At 44.7% G+C, this 26,556-nt stretch overlaps 1 protein-coding gene across 1 annotated transcript in view; it reads left to right on the top strand.

The window, feature by feature from the left end:
• The first annotated feature begins 6,146 nt into the window (after nt 1-6,146).
• Nucleotides 6,147-26,556, top strand: part of LOC136580973 (leucine-rich repeat and fibronectin type III domain-containing protein 1-like protein) — an 81,387-nt gene continuing 60,977 nt past the window's right edge. The window contains exon 1 of the mRNA XM_066581920.1: nt 6,147-7,194. Coding sequence (XP_066438017.1) covers nt 7,184-7,194 — 11 coding nt within the window. The 5' untranslated portion in view covers nt 6,147-7,183. The remainder of the gene's footprint in view (nt 7,195-26,556) is intronic.

The following is a 26,556-nucleotide window of genomic DNA, read 5'->3' as shown; positions in this document are numbered from 1 at the left end:
GCCCTAGTCACAGCATAGTCATGGCTTCTGTACCCGGAGGAGCCATTATTACTGCATTACTTTAATTGGGTCCGATATTGTGAAGGTATAAATAGCAGTGCGGTCCGCATCGCTCTCCTTGCTGTCAAAGATACTGAATCCCCAATGGGAACTAGATGGACCCTTTTATTAGTCAATTAGTTAATCTATTTGAAAACTTGACACAAACCTCATAGCCCACGGCTCCGCTCACATTGATGGCAAGAAAAGTGCAGCGAGTAGTGATATTCTAGTCATCAAAAATACCAGAAGCCTGACAGGAGCCTGGCAGGAAATATTATAGATCAATGGGGTCTGTCAGGATTCGCCGGGATCCACTTGTAGACGGATCTGACATGTTTGTCGTGGCTCCAGTGTGTGGGGAAGCCTAGGGTGCACGGCTCATACTGTAATCATGGCTTCTGCTTTTACAGTATTCGTGATGAATAGAACAGATCTGTTAGAATTTATCATGACGCATCATCATCCGCTTGCTGGATCTGTCATGATACATTAGGATCCTCTTAGGATCTCTCTGACTTTTATCCCCAAAGCTCTATGATTATTCCATCATGTTTTAATTTTTCTGACTGTCGATAAAGCAATACAAACTTTACATGTATGTTCTCCTCAACAGTGAGATTGCAAGACAAGAAGACAAGCTGTAAGATTATGCAAATTGAGGAAGTTGAAGGTGTTGCTAAAATATGCAAATGATCACATTTTCAAGCACCTAGCTCCACCCTGAGGCACGTGGGAGGGGCTTCAAATCCAGATCGAAAGCAAGTTTATCAGCCACAAGAAGCCTCAAGAATCAGAGGACGTCTTGTGGTATGACTGCGATGTCCGTTCGTCTACATGCCCGTCATCGCTACTTGTTGCAGATTGAGAGGGACAGAATCCTTGAACTGAGACTGGTTTATCGGATCACTATGCGCTGAGGCCAAGATGTCGTCATCATTCAACATTGAGTTTCCAAGTGGTTGGGGAACAATGACGAACGTGAATGACAGCAGAAGGTGCAACAAGGAGAACCTCTGCACGGACGGATCATCAGATTAGAAGAATGTGGCGTACAGATCTATTCTGTACGTGAATTTGGCGGTCACTCCCCAAGCCCTGGGTGTCAAACAGTGTCTACAGAAACCATTTGCATGATCTTGGGCTACAAGCCAGACATCCAGCGACCGATGTCCACTGACCTCATTCCACCACTCTCAAAGGCTATCAAGGTGCAAAGCAAGACCCCAATGGAGGCTGGATTCATGGTCTATCCTCTTAGCGAGGAGTCCTGCTTTTGTCTCAGATGCAATGATAGCCAGAGATTCATCTGGAGACCATGTGGGCAACGCCTGAAGAGGCCTTCACAAGGGAACGTCACACCTCCTGGGATTTTGGTGTAGGGTGACATAATTTACAGTAACTGGACCCCATTCTGGGTACACTAAAGGCTTAGAATTACATTGATTTGGTCATGGAACTAATAGTATAGCCATTTCGCCTATGTGTCGCAGGAGCCCTTTATTCAGCACAACAATGCCAGGTTGCATGTTGCTTGTGCAGCAGCCTATGTGGCCTAAGCATGCTACCATGACATGCAGCATCTCCGAACCCGTTTCCCATTGAGCACATGTGGGATATCATTGGTCGGTAATTACAAAGGGAGCTGCCGGCAGCACATCTGGATGATTTACGTGCCCAAGTGCATTCAGCGTGCCAGAACATTCCTCAGCTCTTACTAAAAGCTGCTGTGACAGCTGGGAACACGTCATATTGCCGCGCCATTGTACGTCCTTCCTGTTGGGATTTTAATATGTCTCAATAAAGCCGAGATTTTATGGATGCTGGATTTTTTTTTCTTGCAACATTCCTCAGACAACCATTAAAGAGCTCATTGATAGCCTGCCGAGGCGTGGAGGTGCATCTAGGACTCAACACTGAATTCATCCGGATGTTTGGAATATTTTGTTTCCATTTTTCATGATCTTACCATCCTTACCGTTTGTATCGATCCCGCGATTTACGTAATTCCATGACTTTTCCTTCTTGGTGTTACAGTTTCAGCGTGGAGGAACGTGTATGTATATATATTGCTAATTTCCATAGAGAGAAGCTTCAACTGTGAAAGGGATGTTGTCCCTAATAAAGTGGCTGTCTATATATATATATATACTCACTTTATGGAAATTGGACGCATGACCCTGGCAAACAGCATAAAATCACGCGAGCGACTGCTCCGTGAATCAGTGTCAGCGTGAATCCACATTAGAATGGGAACATTGGGCGATCTGAATGATCAGTAAGTCACTGCCACGCTTGTGGGGCTTTCTTGTACGATGGTGTTGGGAGAATACCAAGAATGGTGTGATCGAGGAAAACCAAGAGGATCTTGGACATAAATCAACATAAACAAAAGGGGTCAGAGGAGGATGGCAGAAATCGTTCTGACAACCAGTAAATCGCATCGCAGGTGAATATAATGTGGGTTCTCTAACTAATATGTCTGGATACAAAGCTTGCTGCTCCTTAGCACGGACGGGTTACAGCAGAAGGCGATCAGTTCTAGCACCATTTCTCCAAAAAAAACCCAGAAAGGTGAGACTCCAGCGGGCAATAGAGCGCAAAAACGGGATCAGTGAGCAGTGGAAAAACATCACCTGGTCAGATGAATCTGGATTTATGTTGTACTCTGCTGATGGGAGGTCAGAATTTGCAACACACAGCGTGGATTGATGAACCCTTCCAGTTCAGTCTGGTGGAGGTGAAGTAATGGTGCAGGGAAGGTTTTGTTGGCACCCTGGGTCCTCTAATACCTGTGGATGGATGCTATGATGAATTGCTGTACTTCTGAAGACTAAGGCCTCATGTCCACGGGCATGCGTGGATTCCTAGTGCAGAATCCTGCAGCGGTTTCCAGCCGTGCCCGTGGACATGAGGCCAAAAATGATATTTTCTCACCAGTCCGGACGCGGCTTGGGTCTCCTTCGTCGTGGCCGGATCTTCTTTCTTCTGCACGGCAGATGCACCTAGGAGTGCCCGTCGGCGTGCCACGTGCATGCACTGTGCTTTTTCTTTTGAAAATCTTCTGCTTTCCTGCAGATATGTGGCCGTGCCACAGATCAGACGGCTACCATTGACTTCAATGGAAACCATCCATGCAGGAAACCGCAGAAAATGGAGCATGCTGCGATTTGTATCCTGCACGTGCTATCCGCATGCCAGGATAAAATGACGCCCACAGGTATTTAAGCCCAATTAATGTTTATGGGCACATTGAACTGCAGGTCACCCGTATGGATTCCACAATTCAACTTTGCCCTTGGACACGAGGCCTTAAAGAGATGCAACATGCATGGGTGTGTCTAATAAAGTGGCTAAGCAGCATACAGGTGCTAAACGAGCAATCAGTGAGCCACATCTCTTAACATTCACCTGACATCAACCCCGATAGCATAAGGCCCAATGTCCATTTGCACGAACGGATTCCATTGCTGAATCCCGCAGCGGACATGGGAAGAAAAAAACATTGTCTTACCTGTCCAGATCCAGCGCAGATCTCCTCCGTGCCGGCCGGATCTTCTTTCTTCAGCATGGCGGATGTGTCCTCATGCCACAGCGACGTGCCGGACGCATGCGCAGTGCAATTTTTCTTTTTTTAAATCTCCTGCTTTCCCGCGGATCCGTGGCAGGTCCACAGTGGCAGCTGCGGTTGTGCCACCGATCAGACGGCTTCCATTGACTTCAACGGAAGCCCTCCCTGCGGGATCCGCAGAAAAATGGAGCATGCTGCGATGTCTTCCCACGCATGCGATCCGCATGCTGGGAAAAAAAAATCATATCCACATGCTTTAAATTGTCTTGCAGATGCTAATGCATCCCTATGGGCAGCTAGAGGTGCGAGTCTCTACTGCGAATTTAAAATCCGCCCTGTGGACATTGTGGCTAAGAGTTCACCAGTCAGGTTTCTAAGTGATGCATATGTGTGTGTATATATATATGCATTCATATAGTAAACTAAATATTGTATCATTGTGATATCATTTATGTCCGGGCACAACATATAGGATAATCTTATACAACATGCACTATCCTACAAAAGGAATCAGGCGCATGAGCAAGAATCAAAAGTAGTGTTTATTTCCATATGTTAATACTCAGTGCGACCTCCTTGGGGCCTAATGACATCAGATACTCTCCTTGCAGACTTTCTACTAATGTCTGGTGCACTTCAGCTGATATTTCCCTCCATTCATCCTGCAAACGTCTAGCAAGTTCTCCAAATGAAGATGGACATATCTCCTGACCCGACGCTCCAGTTTGTCCCAAAGATGTTCAGTAGGTTTAAGTCGGGACTCTGTACAGCCAGTCCAATCGTGAAACATCCATATCCTCAAACCAACCTAAAAGGCGTGTTGTCTTGTTGGAAGTGTTGTTGACCATTTGCAGAGTATTGTCACATTGTCAGCAGCACATTATTGTGTAGACTGTCAGGGTCACCTCTGTGTTCATAGTTCTTTCCACTACAACCAACGAACCGAGACCATGCCACATAACACATCCACAGAGTGTAACAGAACCTCCGCTGTACTTATCTGTTGGCACAACACACTCAGGCAGAAGGTATTCCCCAGGATCCTCCATACCCGGGTACGGCCATCTGATTTATCAATCCACAGATCATTCTTTCATTACTCAACTGTCCAATAACGATGCTCCTTGCACCACTGCAGGTCCAATACATCTTCTTTGAAAGAACTCACCAGATGTTTGCAGGATGAATAGAGGGAAATACCAGCTGAAGTGTAGCAGACGTTAGTAGAAGGTGTACCACGGAGAGTATCTGATGTCATTAGGGCCAAAGAAGGCTCCACTAAGTATTAACATGGCAATAAAATACTACTTGTGATTCTTGCTCCGGAGTTCAGTTACTCTCGGTAGGATAGTGTGTATGGTATCATCGTTACACACATCCTACAATACATTCATTTAGTAAATGGAATATTGTATAATTTTGATGTACTTTGTTAGGGCACAACACATAGGACAGTCGTATCCATCATATCATATATTTCATCTATCTATCGTATGATCCATCTGTAGGTTATTTCTCTCCAGGTACCACTTTTCAGGTAGTCGCTGTCCTGGGTGCTGATTTGCCTTCTAATCCAGGGACTGTGTTTGCAGGAGAAGGAAGCAGGTGGAGGTGATGAACAATTCTGTCCAGCTCTAAATGGGTTACAGCTATTTGTCACTAAAGCCATGAAAGTTTGCTTATCTGGGCCAGAGATTCCCAGGGGAGAGCTGCCAGTCTGCAGTGTATGAGTGGGAGGATTGTGGAATGGCTGTATATGTGTGTACAGGTCAGGGCTGCCAGGGACAGCTCGTTGGCGCTGTCAATGCTCCTCCAACTGACTGACGAAAGGATCAAAGTGTCCTACAGATATGTATAGGCGGAAGCTAGGAAGGAATGGAAATACCAGCAAAATAGAAGCTTTTATTGTCAGCCAAGACATTGTTCTAGAGGTGGTGGTGGTGTCTCCTGGGAAGAAGTAAGAGGGAAGGAGGAGGAAGGGGGGCAATTTCAGCAAGGCTTTCATTTTACTGCTTCTGTTTGGTAGGGATTGATTTTTCTCTGCACCAGTATATTGGTTTGCAATTAATGAGCACAGAGGTATTTGTCCGGACATGGGGGAGATTGATGTAACCGGGGTTTGTAGCGCTGAACTGTCAATGAATCATGAAAATAGCAGACAATGTAGAAATCTGGTGTGCAGATCCTTGCAGTTCTTCTATCTATCTGCTATGCCCAATGCTTTTTAAGCAGCAGCAGAAATTGCAAGCATGGTTTAACATGGGCTTTTACTAAAGCCCCCACCTCTGTGGATGGGATGGGATGTAATAGCTATCAGCCTGCCCAGGTAATTGCACCTTATCTTGAACTCTAGTGAGCAGGGATATGGCTGTGTCCTGGACCACTGTGATGATGATGTGCAAGCTTCATTGCTTTGCAGTCTTTGGAGATGCTGCTGTCAGTGACTTGCAGCTTTAAGTCAGATGGTGGTTGTGCGCCTGCTCTCTTCCATATGTATGAAGCAGATCATACTCCCCCACATTCAGTCTGCCAGAGACAGGCTGAGAGGAGGACCATTGATCTGCTGCAGAGACCTGACAGCTTAACACATCTCTGGGGTATGAATCCGGCAAAAGCTAAAGGGGGGCATTCACTAGCCCCCAATCACATATTTCTGAAAGCTGCGGAACAGCATCTGTGATCTGGAGTCGTGACTGCATCTGGAATACATTGCAACTGCTCCCCTACAGCTGACTTTAGAGGTGTCGGGATCATCTCCTGCTCGGATTATGATAACTATTGGGCAGTGATGCAAAGATGCATGCAGCCCAGGAGCTGAAGTGGTCTTCTGGGTCTATGTCATGTAGCTCAGACTTGGATGTTTCTAACCGGACCCCATAAACATTCAGATCTCTTCTTGCTCTCAGATACTTCTCAGATTGTCACCTCCTCCCTTACGCCCCCTTGTGTTGTGCATTTAAGGTGGTGCAATTCCTGATCTTACAACTACATCTCCCAACTTGCACAAACATATTGTAAAGGAATGATCCTTAGTTACTTCTCCTCCCGAGCAACCTCTAAGAATGGTCTGTAACCCCAAAGGTGCACCATGATTAATTACACTGAAGACCAAACTCATTTCATGCTCTGCTCTTCTACCAATGACCCCTCCCTTTGAGGACCAAAATACCATCTTGACCACAGTACTCCGAGGACATTAGGAAGCTGCCATCTTAACCATTCCTCCTCCAAGTCTAATGGCATCCTGAGCGCAGACTCTAACACCACCTTTAAATCATCTTCTACACTCACAAGAGACCATCATTGACATCAGAATGAGTCTTCAAAGAGCCGGTGGAGTTCCTTCAACCTTCGTCCCAGATGACCCTATAACCTATATTGGATTCTGGTGCTATTCTGCAAGATCAGCTAAAGAGTGAACCCCAAACTTCACTACCATCCAAAGAGTTTCCTAAGATGAGACAACCGAATCTTCTTTTCCTGAGGCCATGAGCTGATACTCCTGTCCTCAACTTCCCTTCTCCTGGGGAAACACCAGAAATCCAGTGCTAACCAAAATGTGATCATCTGCTAATGCAAACCAGGTACCGAAATTCTGTTGTTTGTGTTGCTATGCCTTTTACTAGAATATCTCAATTATACTACTTCCATGCCAGGTTAGAAAAAGTAATTAACCCTCCCTACCTCATTAGCTGCCCGTTGGATGCCCTCTATGCTCATTTCAAGAGCTTTATGTCTGTTGCAGCAGATAGTATGCTTTTATACTGATATATAATGATATCCAATACCTAATAAATACCGATACATACCGCTGATGAGGATATTTATGTATCAGTTTGCTACAGGATATTCAATACTTTGCTTTTTTTGGGAAACCAAACTGTTCTTTCTTGACCTAAATGTTTGACCCGATGATCCCAGTAATTCACCCCGGGCCAATCTCCTGGCCAGATAGATCATCAGTTATTAGCAGATTTGGGATTGCACTGGGAGCTTGGTTGTCACTTCCAGTTACCTATGGGTTGTGGAACCACAACTTGACAATATAGGGCGCGGATAGTTCCACAAGCTAGCAAAGGCTTCCTGCAATGTTGTCCTATAATAGGATGATGAGAGTCGTTACATCTCCTGGTCTGTGCATACATCTATCTATTTGCATATAGACTAGTAATACATGTGTTATACTGGATGGGGATGTCGCCTATAAGGGTATCAATCATAATCTAAACATGACAGTAATCAGAGATGCTTCAGTGGGTCTACAGTGCTTGCTTGCAAATGAGAGATAAGATATGGATTAATTGATTTCACTTGTTTGCAAGTACAATTAGCATGTAGATTATTGGATATGCTACATTGTGCCATCAGCGTTGGTCCTAGTATAAATATCTCTGCGCTCTCCTTGTCTTCCGGATCATAATCTAGTAATATCTCAGTCCTGTAATGAGAAGTATGTGTGTATATATATATATATTTATACTGCTGGCCATAATCATTTGGCCATGAGCGGCAAGGGAATCTTTTGTATAACATCCCCGCTTCTGGATAAGCAGCTCCCATTGTAATTCATGCGAATATGCAAAGATACAGTATCACATGCATACATTTCTTGGTGCATCGGATGCAGGTGGGTACAGAGTCCGTTTGTCATTTGGCACCGATAATGCAATGTGTGTTTTGGCATAAACCATGCTAGTAGCGTACCATACATGTTCAGCTCTGCTACATTGTCTGTATATGGGTTACTCACTGTCACATTTGCTTATGCATGTAAATCAGCTTTAAGGGATTCTCCTTCCACACAGAAAAACCTAATCAAATAAGTCATCTTGTCAAAAGTAATATTGCAGTGTAGCCCCCCCCCCCCCCCCCCCCAGTGCAAGTCCAATATTAGGACCAAATACCATTTGTGAAAATCTGGCATGTTGATTAACGCTGCAGGGAATGGCAATTGCAATTTAAAATTCAAGCTCTGTGACCCCTTCAGTGCTGGGAGTGTATCTTGGACTATTGCCCAGCTTTCCATGGTGCCTACAATGTGAAAAAAAATCTCTGAGGTATCCAATTAGAGCAAAGGTGACTGCCAGGTACCAGGGGGCTACTGGCTTATAAATGTGTCACCAGCAGGAGTTATTGAAGCATCACTTATTGCTACCAGTCCTTACTGCTAAAGGGGTTGTCTGGGACTTTTACTATTGATGATCTGTCCTCAGTTGATTGCTGATCGGTTGATCGCCAAACCAGCTGTCAGTGCAGACAGAGCTAGAAGCAGATAGTGCTGTTCATATTGCAATGGCCCTGGTTGGTACTGCAGGTGCTGAATTTAATGGGACCTGTGCCTGCAGTTCTAAACTGGGCCCTGCAATATGGACAATGCTTTCTGCTTCCAGCGCTGTCCACACTGACAGCAGCCTAGTGAGCAGCTGATCAGCAGGGATCCCAAGTGGCAGGACCCTGGATGATCAACTATTGATAACCTATCCTGAGGATAAGTCATTAATAGTAAAAGTCTCTTTTAAAGGGGTGTACCCAGCACAATGAATGATAATATATTGCAAAATTCTGTTGTGATCCAACCACTTGGACCCCCATTAATCCCCAAAATTTTGTAGAGTCAACTAAGTGACCCCTTTGACTATTTTTGGTCCTGTTGAACCAATATGTTGGTATCCAAATGGAAACCATCAGCATTTGCTACAGTGCAAAGTTACTGCTAATACTAGGAGAAGGGAGAAAGGCTTAATCAATGACTTACAATTCCATTTCTATGCCCTATGTATGCCCATGATGGGTAGTCACCACCTCCTTTGCAGATGGTGTGATTTTTTTTTACTTCTTAAGGATACGTTCACTCATAGCGAGAATGGTGCGGGTTTTCTGCAGTGAAAATTTTGCATCAAAACCGAGTCAAAAACTGCATCAACATCCGCACTATTGGTCCAGATTTTACTGTAGACTTCTTTCCTTCAATTCTGTGCTGTAGCTATAGGGGTCGCAAGGGTCGCACTTGCAACCTGGCCCCTAAGCAGAGAGTCCGGAAGAGACACAGACAGCAGGGCTGGAAGAGAGCCAGATCCTGTCCTGTGCTCACCCTCCCAGCTGCCTGTCTAGGAGAACATCTCGCTCCTGCACTGCTGTCCTGGGCCGCCTAGAAGACATGGAGGTCCAGCATGCAGCCATCTGCAGGAATGGTCAGTATATGTGTAATATTTGTGTCTGTATACTCTATGTGTAGAAGGGTCAGTCAGTGTTGGAGGTTCAATTCGGAGCCTCCATCACTGAATTCGCTAAAAAAACAGGACAAAATAGTGCAACGTGCAGCGCTACTCATCCTGTAAATGCAAGACGGAAACCAAATAGTAATTATAGTCAATGGGGTCTGCTTGGTTGATCCATTTGCCCGGGCAATGCTGCTACCCGAACTCAGCAGGAACACAGAATCCTTAAGCACTAGTGAGAACGAGCCCTAATATGTGTAATGTAGATGCAGCTAATATGTCGATCTGAGTAATGTATCTGTATGTAGTACAAAGGCAGCAAAACACCTTTAAGGGTGCGTTCACACATCACTGATTTTGGTGCCGATCTGCAGCAGATTTCATCCTTTTAATTGAATTCAAATTGAAGGTGTGAAATCTTCTGCAGTTGCACACCAAAATCTGCTGCAAATCAGTGACATGTGAACGCACCCAAAAATCAGTCTCTGTCTTGCTTCAGGCAGAAGGACGGCGCTGGCGGCTGACTATTACTGCTAAATTAAAGGGGTTTTCTGACATTTTAAAATACATAAGCAGCAATACCTCTTGTCATAGTGGTCTCTTGGCCTGCCAATTAAAGGTGCCTTCCGAGATCTAGAAACCTTTTGGAGAGGACAGCAAATGGTTGAAAACAACAAACCAAAATATTCTTACCAGTCTGATCTTCCACTAGTCCAGCACCCCCATTCCTGTCCTCCCCTCCCGCAAGTCCAGCACCACCATTCCTGTCCTCCCCTCCCGCAAGTCCAGCACCACTATTTCTGTCCTCCCTTCCCACTAGTGCAGCACCACCATTCCTGTCCTCCCCTCTCGGCAGTCCAGCACTACCATTCCTGTCCTCACCTCCCGCCAGTCCAGCACCACCATTCCTGTCCTCTCCTCCCGCCACTACAGCACCACCATTCTTGACCTCACTTCTCGCCAGTCCAGCACCACCATTCCTGTCCTCCCCTCCCGCAAGTCCAGCACCACTATTCCTGTCCTCCCCTCCCGCAAGTCCAGCACTACCATTCCTGTCCTCTCCTCCCGCCACTACAGCACCACTATTTCCTGTCCTCCCCTCCCGCAAGTCTAGCACCACCATTCCTGTCCTCCCCTCCCGCAAGTCCAGCACTACCATTCCTGTCCTCCCCTCCCGCAAGTCCAGCACCACTATTTCTGTCCTCCCTTCCCACCAGTGCAGCACCACCATTCCTGTCCTCCCCTCTCAGCAGTCCAGCACAACCATTCCTGTCCTCCCCTCTCAGCAGTCCAGCACTACCATTTGCTGTCCTCACCTCCCGCCAGTCCAGCACCACCATTCCTGTCCTCTCCTCCCGCCACTACAGCACCACCATTCTTGACCTCACTTCTCGCCAGTCCAGCACCACCATTCCTGTCCTCCCCTCCCTCCAGTCCAGCACCACTATTCCTGTCCTCCCCTCCCGCAAGTCCAGCACTACCATTCCTGTCCTCTCCTCCCGCCACTACAGCACCACCATTCCTGTCCTCCCCTCCCACCAGTACAGCACTACCATTCCTCTCCTCCCCTCCCGCCAGTCTAGCACCACCATTCCTCTCCTCCCCTCCCGCCAGTCTAGCACCACCATTCCTCTCCTCCCCTCCCGCCAGTCTAGCACCACCATTCCTGTCCTCTTGACTGGGCTCTACTTACTTTGACTAGTGTGGTGACATATATATACAGAACGTCACCGCTGCACAGCCAAGTAAGCAGAGATCAGTGGTAAGGACAGGGGCAGTTGGGGGGATCGGAGCAGTAAGTACAGCCTAGTTAGTTATTTTAACCATTTGCTGCCCTCTAAAATATTTTTCTAAAGCTTGAAAAAAAGCCTTTAAAGGGTAGGCTGATGGATCACTATAGTGGGAGGTGTTGCTTCCTACGTGTCTCATTAAACTTCTGCGCAAAATATAAAATAAAGACAAACAACTATTAAAAAGCGAAGAATAAAAAAACTCCTCATTTTTCCCATAAAAATTTTAAACAATAAAAAAATGACCATAATTACTACTGCAGGATCAGTAAATATCTGAACTATTAAAAACCTTGCATTATTTATACTCCATGGGGACCGCATTAAAAAAAAAGAAAAAGAAGACTATAAATAATGCCAGGATTGTGGGGCAGCCTATCCCCCAAAAACAATGAAATAAAAAGTAATCAAAATGTACTCCATAATGGTGCCAAGAAAACAAGCCCTCACACCGCCCACCTGAGGCAAAAATATACAAGTCTCATAATGCGGCGGCAGGAAGTGTTTTTTAAAATAAGGTTTTTGTTTTTTAAAAGTAGTGAACCATAAAAAAGTCTATACATTTGAAATCACCGTAATTGTAAGGAGTTGCACAAAACGTCTCCTCTTCATCAGTTTTTTTTTTTTCATTTCACCCACTTTAAACATTGTAAAGACTGCAGCCATTGAGAGAAGTTGGGGGAGACCCAAGGTGAACTTCTGCACCCGGGCCCGGACCCTTTAGCTGCACCCCTGCTTCAAGTGAAAGGGTGAAATCTGCAGGGATCTGCAGCAGAATACTGGGGCAAAATCGGCACCACTGGGGGGAATTTTGAAGCGACTTTTGACACATATTTGATGTGGATTTTGGTGTGGATTTTCTGCTGTGGAATGCCCTGTCAATGGGCAAAGTCCACGTGTGGAGTTTCTGACATGTTTTCACATAGATCGGCTAAATCCACGTGTGGATCCATAGAAAAACTGTGGCAGAATAGCTACAAATTTCTGCTGCAGTATTGCAGGCGGATTCCACATGGAAACCTCCGTGTTTACATATCCTAAGGGTATTCGTACCACAGAGGCAGCACATGCAACTGCTATGGGGCCCTTGGGGGCCCTTGGACATAGAGCTCCAGCGCTTGTTGGTGCCATTGCCTTTGCAATTGTTTTTCAGAGAACCTGCATTATTAGTAAACAAGAGGGAAGGGAATTAGTTCAGTGGTCCGAGAAAAGTGTGTGGGGGTAGCAGCCACTATTCTCCTCTGTAATTGGTGATAAACTCGCACCATAATGAGTACCATTTCGATATTTGCCTCTTTTCTATGTCAGCCATTCAGTGATGTAGCTATAGGAGTTGCAGCAATCCCAATTGTGCCTGGGACCCTAATCCACAGCACTGCCACAGCACTGCCAATGACTGGCACCTTCACATCTTTTTTCCACAATGCTGAATTGGCACATGGCAATGTTTGCATCCTGCATCCTCCTCCCCTCAGTCCTCCTCTGTGGTTCCTCTAGTGCTCTAAGGCCCTGGGGTTGAGGAGACAATGGGGGAGAATATGGGCAACACACTCTGAATGTACCAGTGCCACGCTGTAGAAACAACAAGAGATTAAAAGTGTGAGAGTACTAGTCAAACTTGGGACACAGAGGGACTAATATGGGGGTACAGAAGTCAATCATTACAGAGGAGGAGCTTAGAGGACCACTATCACTTGAGGGAGGGACATTAAGAAACCACAGAGGACCACTATTACTTGGAGGCACAAATGGACCACTATGGGAGCACAGAGGATGACTATTGCATTAGGGTGGTCACAGAGCGACCACAATAGCGGCACAAAGAACCACTTCTACTTGTGTAGACAAAGGGAGACAATTATGGGGTACAGATGTTTACTATCATTCCAGATGGGGGCACTGAGAGACCACTATTATTTGGGGAACACGGAGGACCAGTATTACTTGGAGAGGGGCACACAGATGGGCCATGATTACCTTGGGGTACAAACTGGGCGGTGCATAAATTGGGTGTTATTACTGTGTAATGGGGGGCACTATTAAGGCACCTTTACAGTGGCCAATAGTTGCCTGAATAATCTCTCAAATTAGCAATTTCGGGTGACTGTTGGCCAGGGTACAAATGGCCACAGACAGGGCACTGAGTGAGAAGTTGCTCAGTTGTCGCTAGTCATTCTGTTCCAGCTAACTGAAAAGGAACGACTGCTGAGCGGCTTCTCACTCAGTGTAAACAGGAATCGCTCAATGGTTCAGCGACTGCCTGTTACAGCGAATGGAGGCGGCAACTGGAACAATCCCCAACCTGCTTCGCCTCCATTAACTTTTATGACTATTGCTTCTTTGTAAAGCAGAGGGATGAGAGTCGCTTATGTACCCGACAGTTGTTCTGTTTATAAGGGCCTTTACTGTTATTGCTGTGGGGCACAAAGGGGGGAGCTACCACTTTATGGGGCACAAAGGGGGGAGCTACCACTTTATGGGGCACAAAGGGGGGAGCTACCACTTTATGGGGCACAAAGGGGGGAGCTACCAATTTATGGGGCACAAAGGGGGGAGCTACTACTTTATGGGGCACAAAGGGGGGAGCTACCACTTTATGGGGCACATAGGGGGAGCTACCACTTTATGGGACACAAAGGGGGGGAGCTACCACTTTATGGGGCACAAAGGGGGAGCTACCACTTTATGGGGCACAAAGGGGGGAGCTACCACTTTATGGGGCACAAAGGGATAATTATTACTGTGTGAGTGACTGAGCCGAGGTGATATATCTAAGCCTGCCATATTAGATTACTTTACTCATAGCTATGCTAACTTTGATGTATATATTTTTTGGGGCTGCTGTCATGAACTATGAAGTGAATTTGTGCCAGGAGGTGGGTGTGCGGAAGGCAAGCTGAACTATTGCACCAGCGCCCACGAGCCTATAGCAATGCTGTGATGCCACTGTAGGAGGTGCAGCAGTTGTATTCCCACCTGAGCCCCGGTACCCCTTTGCCCCACAAGAGACCCTGTTAGAGAGTTTACATCAGGGCCCCTCATCTCGTGGCACCTCTACTTGTACCTATGATGTAAATAGCTTATAGGAACTGTTTACCGCATAATCCTACGAAGCTCCACTTTAAGCCGCCATAAAATTAGATCAAAGCAATTAATCCTAAAACCACTTAATAACATCGCTAGATGAAGTTGCTTTTCCAATCTTCTCCACTTCTTATGCTTCTCTGTCATCCTATGGATCAAACACTTATCTAACTGGCCATGTGTTTGAAGCCGATGACTTACATTTGCTGTCCATTCCCAAAGTCATATTGATCGTTATAGTAAAATGGTCACCTCCGCTGTGTAGGTGATGTAGACTAATACAAAATGTCAATCATCCCGCCCTTCCGCTATGGGACAATATGTCATTCTAGGCAAACAGGCGAACATTCGCAGAATTCTATTAACCGTCCACATTTTGCAGGTCCCTGGAGTCAGACTCTTCCAATGACGCCAGAAAGGTATTTCCGTAAATACACAACCCAAGTTGGGGAGCGCCCGGTTATATCAATAGACGGTCGTCATGGGTCATCGTGGGTCATCGTGGGTCATCGTGGGTCATCGTGGGTCATCGTGGGTCATCGCATGTCAGAGGTCCTCCACCCAATACGGGACCAGTACAGCTCGTATGTCTGCAAATTGCTTATTGATGTCTCATTGAAGTCGTATTTAGAGTACGAAAAGCAACCAAAGGAAACGAAATGTTGCAATAAGGGCTGAATTCAGTCGAATACCCAGAAACCTTCTGCTGTTCAGTAAATTAATGGGATTAACAATTATTTTTGCCTCAGTAAAGCAGCTTTGATCAAACTGAATGTTAATTCAGCTGCATAATGAATATGATTTTTAAAGGGAAGCTTTTGAAAGACATTAAGGTCGAATTTGCTTTGGTATAGTCATTGACTGCTTGAATACTGTACTTGTTAGCTTGTTTACAGGCTTATGCCCTGTATGTATCATACACTGATCGGCCACTTTATTAGACATACCCACTAGTAGTGCATTGGACCTGCTTTGACCTACAGAACCACAGCGATTCATCATGGCGTCCATCCACAGGTTGATACCCAGGGCCCAGGGTGCGCCAAGCAAACACCCCCCACACCGTTATGTCATCTCCACCAGTCTGAGCTGTTGACATGTGACAGGAAGGGTTCATCGATCCATGCTGCTTTTGACAAATTCTGATATTTCCATCAGCATGGTGCAACCGAAATCTGGATTCATCTGACCAAGTAATGTTTTCCCACTAATCGATGATCCAATTTTTGTGCTTTTTTGCCCCCTGGAATCTCACCTTTCTGTTTCTCGTAGACACAATGGCACTTGGACGGTTCATCTGCTGTTATAGCCCATCTGTGGTAAGGAACAATGACTTCTGCAGTCGGACACATTAGTTGGAGCACCAGCATTGCATTTGGCACAATTTGCTTGACTGTTCGCTAGAATGATTCTAGACATCCTCCTCTGACTCCTTTTGTCAGCAAGTTGTTACATCCACAGGATCCCCTTTGCTGCATGTTTTTCCTGGATCACGCCATTCTTGCTCTTCACACTGCTGGATAACAATACTCTACAAAGCTAGCAGTGAATTCCTGACCCCAGCACAACTTGTTAGTTAGAACAATTCTTGACATTTTCCCCTGACCCCTTCCATTAAGGAGTTGTTTATGTCCACAGAACCCTCCTTTTGCTGGATGTCTTTCCTCAATCACACTATTCTTCATATACCCTCCACACTGTTGTATGAGAAAACACCACTCGGTAGGCAGTGAAATCCTTACCTTGGCTAGTCTAGCACCACTGACCAGATCTCATTGGAATGGATGCATTAATTGGAGCTGCAGCATTGTATCCAGCTGTAATTTGCTTGACTGTGCACTGCTTGTTTGTCAGAATAATTCTTGACATCCTCCTCTGACCCCTTTCAGCAATGCGTTGTTTATAGCCACAGGATTATCTTTTGCTGGATGTTTTTTCCTCAATCACACCATTCTTAATATACTCTTGACACTGTACCATGAGAAAACCTCACAAGGTTGGCAGTGAAATCCTGGCCCCGGCTACTCTAGTACTAATGACCAGGCCTCGTAGGACGTCGATCAGATCACCGGATTTCCTATTTTAATGTGTGTTCATACTGAAATTTATTTGCAGAAAACTTGATTTCATGTCGCACTTCCTTACAGGGAAGCTCCAATTGTTAAAGGGACGGCTTCTATGCCAAAGTGGCCATTAAGTGTATATGCCACAATTAACGGGAATCTGCTATCAGTGCCGTCTTCCTCTCAGTATGGGCATATATTGGATTTATCAAAACTATTAGATGCAAGGATGCTCACTAAATGGTTCATAGAATTACCAATTTGGAAGTTGGAGGACCCCTTGTGACAGTCAGGGTTACATGACAGGAGGGCCATATTTTGATTATCTATTTTCCTGCTGATGATTGATACCTTGTGAGTTCTTGCCTTGGCTCCATTTATATACCTCTAGTTTCACATTAGAGCATTTGAAAGGTGTCCTGATATAACGGAGCTTGTCCTACTGACAGTTTCCCTCTATGACTACTTATGTTACTCTTCTGCAGTCTTTGCTTGTATATATTGGTAATTGTCTAACCCTTTCCAATCCAATTTGTATCCTGGTTTTCCTAGGGGGCTTACTCTTATTCTGCTGTTATACAACGGCGCTATATACTGGCTAAAGCCAGTACTGCATGAGGTGACACGTTGGATAGGCTCCGACAGCAGAGAGGCTGGCAATATACAGTAAGAGAACCCCGACGGACGTCTTCCAACATCGGGGCTGTACAGCCTTAAATCATAATGTCTTCAGAGGTCAGACAGTGGATTGGAAAGGGTTAATATTGCCATCATCCAATTAATTAACCAAGAAAAGCAGCCAACAGACTGGAGAGAAGGACCAATCTGACATATGAAATGGATTTATAAAAACATTAATTTTGCAACGGCTTTAAGAGTCAAGCACTTTGATTAAGGAGTAAATACAGGTTGGGCTACGGAAAAGTACCTCCACGCCACATTCTTATGAAAACTGTCTAAAAGAACATCTGTGATTGATTGCTATGAACAACAAAGGATTGACAGCTTCCAGAAGAGTGTGGGGCTACTTATCCATGGCCCATCCTGTTGTTGCATCCATTGGGATCCCTATAGCAAAGATTAAAATAGATCCCCCATTAAGGTGCTAGGTTTTTCTAGTTTTTCCATGACCCTTGGGCCAAATCTTGACATACTTGTTTGCCAGCAATGTAATTGTTCTTGCAACTCGGTAGCAATGGTGATGGACAAAACAACAACGGGGCCTCCTCATTCCAGGGGCCCCATAGCAGCTGCATGGTCCGCCTCCATAGTGTGTATACTATATGGGGTTCATATCCAGTTTGGCCATTATACTGTATATATGTTATATGTGTCATGTGTCTTTGAGTTTCCTTATGTAGCTAGAATATGCCTTGAGAGTAGACCTTGTCCTTATATTTTGATGGAATTTTCCCAAAATAGGTTAATATTGGTGAAATATATAATGTTTAGGACTGTAAGTGATTCCTATACTTGAGATGAATGAAAAGGGTCTTATTTTGTTTGGTAACCTATGTGGAATATCGTAATACATTACTAGTACATTCAAGCGGTACATTGAGGAGAGGGGGAATACTTCTAGGAGAGGGTCTTTATAGCAAATACCAAACTTGGACCCCATCTGGGACTGTTGACATCACCACCCCCCTAACCACCTTGGACGGGATAAATTATGATTTGATTGCGACAATATTTTTTTCATGATCCTTGTATTGATTCCTCATGCTTCATTTCTAACATATCGCTGCATTCCCTTCCACCAAAGACTCCATACAACTAAATAGGATGTCACTACGGTTCACCCTTGATAACATTAAAGATGTTTTCCAGGCAAAACTATGGATGACCTATCATCAGGATAGGACATCTGTACCTAATTGCTGGGAACTGCTCAGAAATTCTGGGCGATCAGCTGATCGCCTGGCCCGCTGTTTGTGCAGTGAGGTCAGAGGTCATCATTGGAGACAGGAGTGGAAGTGCCATAGCCAGCTTCAGTGCCACTGAAATCAATGGGAGCTGAAGCCTCCTATTACACTTCTGCATCTGACCTCGGTGTCTGAGGCGGAAGTCCTGGAAGTGTAATAGCTGGCTGCAGCTGCCATTGATTTCAGTGGGAGTAAAGCCGGCTATGGCACTTCCACTCATCGGCATAATAGAAATTAGTAAGTCAGTTTCTATGCCTCTAAATGTAACGCTTGATATTTGCCATTGACATTGAGAATTCTATATTATAGGATTACTTGAAAGCTAATGTATGGGGTTGACCTTAATATATGATTATAGGCTGCTGCATAATCCCTGATCGTTATTACTTGGTACCAAGACAACAGAAAGCATTCAATTCCTATTGCAGTCCTCTCAGCACAGATCCTAAAACCCAGAAGTCACCTAGCAGCCCCCACCGGTTTCTCCGTTTATCTTTGCCCCTGGGAAGGAGACATCTCCAATTCTTTTTTTCCCCTGGTTGCTTAATACATTGCGGTGCTTGACAGGGTATAACACAGCGCCATTATCTATAGTAGAGATCAAGTACAATGTGTTCCTTCACAAGAACATAAATATAATATGGTTCACATCTATCCATTCATTCTCCAATTCCATCTCAGAAGATATTGTTCCAGATACATTCACCGTCTTCCAGTATTCCTGTGATGCATATACCACAAAGCCGTCTTATTATGATGTCTGCTCCTCTTCCTCATCCCATCCATTTATCTCTACCTGTATTCCATCCTGTGAGGCACCTCCATACCTTCTTTACAAAATCATTTATCCTTCGAGTCTCTTACTCTTCTTTCTTCTTCCTTTCACAAATAGTTGTCTCCTTTTTCTGTAAGGACAATCACATTAAAAGGAAGGACAACTTCCAAGTACAGTCAATTACACCTTCCTCTCTTTCGGAAACATGGGAGTCCTTCCAAGACTATCTCAAGTTCATGTACGAATTGTTGACTTCACAGAGACAACGTAATGAACCAAAGCTCAGTACTTCATGTTCTTAATGGTCAATAGAACTTGTTATTTTACATCTCAAGTAAGTAACCTGTATAAATTAGTAATAAGGAAGATACATTTCTAGTCTTCCAGACTTCTTTTCTCGTTTTCTTCATTCCATAACCATTTGTATCTGCGGTCTTTCTCATGTGAGTGTATTGGGCAGTATTTTGGATGTAAAGCCCAGCCCCGCTGCCCCCATGATTGTACTATGCCAAACCTACAGGACTATATAGTGCTGTAGGTCAGGATTAGGACATAGTTTGCTGATTGGTGATCAGTGGGGGTCTCACAGCTGAAACTTCCACCGATCTCGAGAATGGGAGCCCCGTGCCCCTCTCTGCTTGTCACTGCAGGCTCACTTCTCATTCCGCAGAGATGTCAGATTGAAAGGAGCGTTGGCTGAGCATGGGTGGAAGCTCTGTATTGATTTCAGTGGGGCTGACGGAAATACCTGGACACTTGCTTCTCAGCTGTCTCTGCAGTCCCATTGGAAGTGAATGGACAGTCAGCACACATGCGCCATAGTGCTCCATTCAGTCTCTTCCTCATTACTGGGGGTGCAGTAAGTCTGTAGTGAGGACAGAGGACATGGGATCATCGGTGGGGGTCAGAGCGTTGACAGGGGATAACTTGTGATCATGGTACCACCCCTTTATTGAAAGATCTATAAAAGCATTCTGTAAGTGGATTTAATAAAGAAATAAGCTTATAAATATAATACTTCCCCATGATACTACTTGTTCTCCCCTTTTCCCCCTCTCCCCCTGTGCCACCACTTATACCCGTTCTTTCTGTGCCACCACTTGTGCCTCCACTCCCCCTGTCACCTTGTATGACCACTTGTCTCCCCTCCTTCAACCCCTGTGCCACCACTTCCCTGCTCCTCCTTTGTCCAATATTCCCATTTCCCTCTTTGTCACCATTTTTTCTTCTGTGTCTTCCTCTTCCCCTGTGCCAACATTTGCCCTCCATGAGATGGCACCCCAGGCGGTCACCTATATCTGCCTACCCTTCATCCCTTTTGCCCTACTGTAGGTTTTGTTCAAGAGAATGGGGAAGTTGGGGGATATGTCTAGATTAGAGGGACTCAACTACTTTTATTAATGGACCATTTACATGGGTCTGCCATCAGGTGAAGGTCTGAGCTGGATGCCAGCGGTAAAGATGTTGTCACAAAAGGTTAACTTGATATAACAACCCCCCCCCCCCAATTGTGCAAGTAAAGATCTCTGGTTGCCCTTGTATGCACTGTGTAAACATTGGCCATTGGCAATCTCTACACCCATACAATATAAGATGGTGGCAGTCATGTGATTCCATGTGACTACTTTCTCAGTTCTCCCAGGCCGCTTCCACTTACAGAGATATCAGCTCTGAACCTAGTCCGCACAGCTGGCATCTACAGTCTGAATTCAGATTGCAATCTGCCAGTTGAGTGCCCCTGGTCTAGATCTAAAAGAGGTTTTGGTGGGCTCTACTGAAATGGTACCTCAGCTGTGCACATTAATGGACAAGCTGCCTCAGGAAGGAATATAGTGACCGTCCGGCCTCAGCAAGACAACACTAGACCACAGGTTACCTTCATGACATGGACACTTGAGTACACTCTTCATGTCTCAATGATACTAAATACTGTAAGGGTATTTCTACCCAAGAATTAGAACTATTTCTCTATTTCTCATTTACGCAGCTTCTTCTTTGAAACCTATCACCCCTTCCAAGGAATGTTTCATGTGATTCAATGCTCTTCAGTTTTGACTTTTCTAAAGAGAACACAATGAATTAATACTTGGTTCCTCATCATTTGGTTGAGGAGGACTACTCAAACTCATCAATCATTCTGAACGTTCCCACCTCTATCAAACCCCATAGGCATGTTGACGTACTTTCTGTTCTTACTTCTCTTTTCTTCTCCGCTTATGATTTCCTGTTCATTTTTCCTGTATTTTACAATTGATTCATCTACGAAAACGAAGGACAGCTTTCCAGTAGAGACAATAGACCTTTCTGTCTTTCGGGAACTTGGCAGAACAAGCCAACTCTGAGGTGGTGGCACTATATGAACAATACAATTAGCTCAGTAATGTGTTCCATAGATGATGGTCACCCCAAGGTTATATTCATGCAAACTGTGTAACTGATATTATTGGATGAACGTCCTTCTATTATATAATACCGCCATCCTTCTGATTGTTACTGATTTGGGATTTAATTAGAAAAACGGGAAAGTGTATTAAACGTCGTGATAGTCACAAATGTATTTGATAATTTCATCTTGTTATTATCATTCGAACCTTCCAATCTCCGTTCCTTGGAGTACCAATCCCCTGCTTCTTAATTATCTAAGAATCTTTTCTTGTATAATAGCTTTACCTTCCTCATTCTTCCATCCCCCCTTCCTCGTCCACAGGTCTATTTCTTCCCCGCAAATCTCCAGCCTCTCGGTGATTCTGTCTGTCATTGTCTCCCTCCGCCCTCATTCTTGTCTTGCCTCTATCACAGCTCATCTCTCCCTCCCTCACCCAGCCATTAGCTGGCTCTGGGCAGAGGAAATTGAACCATTACTATAAACTCTTCATATTGAATCATGTATTTCGCCCACAGATAATTTGCTCGTTAGCCTCTCATTAAAGGCTTGTTCTAACTGGCAGCATTAGGGTATGGCACATTGAGTTTATAAGGTTAGGCAAAGAAGAAAAAAAAAAAACTGCTGAAATTGGTGTTAATGCTGAACGACGTATATTTATTTAATGGCCACAACGTTGTTGCGACATATTTTGCATAGAGATGAGCAAATTAAAGACATTCCTTTGTATCTGCGGTGGCTAATTATAAAGGAAGATGACTCAGGCTCAGGCTTTGGAATGTACCGCTGCTCCATCGCCGCTTGTCTGAGATACATTAATGATATCTTACTTGTCGATTCATCAAAACAATAGTCACCATTAGAGGAAAGAGGAACCCACCCCCAAGGGTGGGGCAGGCTGAAGAATCCTAGGAGACGGCTTTGTGGAACAGAATGTAGCTTGGATGCAAAGGAGCGGCTTCCTTCAGAAGCACTTTCAATCTCGATTCAGCCAACAGTTTGACTCCGCTGCTACCGAGGGGTTTGTACGTATAGGAGCAAATTAAAGCTAGTGTCATGGGGCCTGGGAAGCACTCAAGCCGCGGGACAGGAGCTAAAAAGCATCCTTGGCATACAAATCACAGCAGCCTGTATTCACATAGAAAAGTCAAGAGAGTTTCAGAAAGGGTAAAGCATTCACAGAGGATCTCATTGTAGTGCCTACAGGACCCGTGGGTGGTCCAGGTCTCCCAATGACTGTCTTAAAGTAAAACTTGGATTCTGATTAGGGCTGGAGGAGCCTTATAAAAAAAGTTTTGAAAACCCACACAAGATTCCTCTAGGTTTTAAACTCCCTAGTTTAGTCATTTCTGACCTATGGTTGGCCAGCTTTTGCAAAGCAGCATCTTGTGGTTGGGACAATATTTACTAAAGTTTGGTATGGTGCGATCCTAAACCTCAGGCTAGGGTCGGGACAAGCTTGGCAGGTAAGGCAATGGGGCTCCTCCCTGTAAAAGAAAACAAAAATGTCCCTAGTAAAATATATCTAAACTTATGTTAGAAGCAGTTTGAGTAAAAGAATAAATAAAATAAGTGTATTAATATAATACCCCCCCCCCCATGCCACGACTTGTAGCTTCCTTTGTCTCCTCTTCTTCATGCTACGTTTCCCAGTTATTCTTCCTCCCCTTCTTCTTCTTCTGGAAGTTGACTGAAATGGTTGATTTTTACTTTTTTGGCCAATCATGACATGAACGATCTCTGCTAAGAAGGTAATCTGTCTTTATGGGATTTTTTGGCAGTCAAAGGCTTAAACTAACGGTAAATGTAATAAACCTGTTCTTTTGGCCATCAGCCCCGGCTGTCAGTGCATCTCCTCACCTCCCTCTCCCGCCAGTCATAGCAGTAGATGCTGCCCGATCCTCTCAGCTGTCTCTTTTGCCCGTATGGTGAACATACATAAAGGTCCAGAGCGAACACCCAGCTTTCTTGTCACCATGCTATCTAGACACTCTCCGAGTTACTTCATACACCCTCCCAAAAAGTAGGGTGCCTGAGCAAAAGGTTTCTAATGTTCAAAAGGAAGGTCTTGATTACCGACTTGCTTGACCCTTGCCTGTGTACTAAATTTTCTAAATCCTGCCTGTCCGAACCTCAACCTGTTTTCTGACTAAGAAGCAACTGAATGGATGTCAGCATTTCTAAGATGGGCAGTCGGAATTTCAGGCTGAAACCGTTCATTATAAATAGCAGCGTTTCGACTTCAGGGTGTGTTCACACGTTGCTGATTTGCGACAGATTTCGCAGATTTTGGTGCAGCTCTACAGCAGATTTCATTCTTTCAGATTAATTCAAATCTGTGATTGGATGAAGATTTCATTACATCCAGTTTTGCCATTTATATAAAATGATCATTGCTACACTATCCTGCCAGAAGCAATTGGACAACTGAGAAGAATCAAAAGTACTGTTTATTAACATATAGTAATATTTAGTGCGGCCTCCTAATGACATCAGATACTCTTCGTGGCATACATTTTTCTAACATCTGATACAGCTGGTATTTCCCTCCATTCATCCTGCAAACATCCAGTCAGTTCTCTCAAAGAAGACGGATGCTGCTTATATTTCCTGACGCAATTTTCCAGTTCATCCCAAGGATGCTCAGTAGGTTCAGGTCGGGACTCTGTACAGGTCAGTCCAATCATGCAACATCCATATCCTCAAGCCTACATAAAACAGCGTAGGATCTGTGACGAGGCGCGTTGTCTTGTTGGAAGTATGGCCGACCATTCCCAGAGTATTGCCACATTGTAAGCAGCCCATTATTGTCTACAATGTCAGGGTACATCTCCGTGCTCATGGTTCTTGTCACTACAGCAAACAAACTGAGACCATGCCACATAAAACATCCCCAAGAAATATTTCAGCAACTCAAAGTGAAGGTTATACGTCTCACAAGGTATAACATGTAATTCTGCAATATAATGTTATAACTCGTTCTGCAAAGCTGCAGAGATGTCCCTTTACCTGCGGTCCCCCTCCCCCTTAGTTCTCCATTGGCATCCACTGATTACAACCTGTTTTATTGGTCAGGCATGCTCACTGCTTTCAAATTGTGTAATGATGACGTAGTTTGTGCAGCTATGACCTCATCAGTTACTGGCCATGCGGAATTGTGGGAAATGTAGTTTTGCACTCTCCAGTAGCCACTTTAAATAATGTGGAAATCTGAAACTGATGGAAAGCAGCGGTGGCAACGAACAGTAAAAACAAGGTACCGGAGTTCAGTTTGACTATTAAGATGGACGTTTGGAAATCTTAGGGAAATTTTGCCGAGCCTCTGGAGAATCCCTTTAACTGTTTGTGCAATACACAATGGCTAAAGGCGTTCCCCAGACATTCTCCACACCCAGGTACGTCCATCTGATTTGAATCAGTAGTGCGATTCATCACTCCATGGAACGTTCTGCCATTGCTAAACTTTCCAATAATGGTGCCCCTTGTACCACTGTAGACAAGCCAATACATCTTCTTTGAGAAAACGTACCAGACATTTGCAGTATGAATGGAGGGCAATACAATCTGATGTGTATCAGACATTAGTAGAAAGTATGCCACAGAGAGTATCTGATGTCATTAGGGCCGAGGGAGCCCCACTAAGTATTAACATATGGAAATAAACACTACTTTTGATTCTTGCTCAGGTGTCCAATGACTTTTGGTAGGATAGTGCCTCCAATCTGTGACTTTCCAGCGGTTACAGAACTACTTCTCCCTGCATTTACTGACAGCATACTAGGAATTGTAGTTGTGCAATGATTGGAGAGGCACAGGATGGAGACCACCTCTGTAACCTAATCTTTCCAGCTGGATTATACCAAAATCACAATGTTATAAACGCAGCCAATAACCAGGCTGTAATATAATGGTGAAGGAATTCATAATGAGTGGAATCCGGATTATGTCAGATTACACCGCAGGGCCATCTTCGTCTGATTATCTCCCCACACCATTTCCAAGTTTCCCTCCACAATCCTCCTCTGTCAGCCGTATTGTAATAGTCTACAACCTTGAATAACTAAAACAGGGAACATCCATCACAGATTGGAAAAGGTTTCACAAGGTTTTTGTAAAACATCTACAGAAAATGACATACGGTATCATTCCGCATTCGAGACCCCCAAATCATCCTGGCCGAAGGTCTTGTGTATGACAGCAAGAGGATGGTGATATATTGAAAGTAGAAGAGCAGGTTTAGACATTCTCTATTATGTGCAGTACCGCTCTCAGCATGCACCGTATATATGGTGAGACGCGCGTCTACTGGTGTTACACAGGCATATGGCAGCTATTTTCTGGCCCCCTCTGTACCATACATTAACAAATGTTTAGCATACCAGGTCTGGCTCATTCTGTTGGAATCTTCATTTTCACCATTTTGGAGGTCTTCTCAGGTTCCACCGTAACACGGCTGAGAGGGTGGAGCGTAATGCAGAGATTATGTCCTATGGTATAGTGTTGAATCTCCATGTCCGGCTCCATCCCCTCAGACTCTGCACTATGTATAACATGGAGTACCAACATTTAATAGAAGTTGATCACTGTAGATCCAGCTTCTATAACCCGTAGTGATCAACTGCTATTGCCACAAAAGTAACTGCATTGGAAATGCAGAATTACATGCCAACCAGTGAAATTGAAGGGGTATTACCATCTAAAATTACAT

Source organism: Eleutherodactylus coqui, chromosome 10 (assembly GCF_035609145.1).
Source record: "Eleutherodactylus coqui strain aEleCoq1 chromosome 10, aEleCoq1.hap1, whole genome shotgun sequence".
Lineage (NCBI taxonomy): Eukaryota > Metazoa > Chordata > Amphibia > Anura > Eleutherodactylidae > Eleutherodactylus > Eleutherodactylus coqui.
The sequence above is the reverse complement of the archived record's forward strand: the minus strand, read 5'-3'. Positions and strand labels throughout refer to the sequence as shown.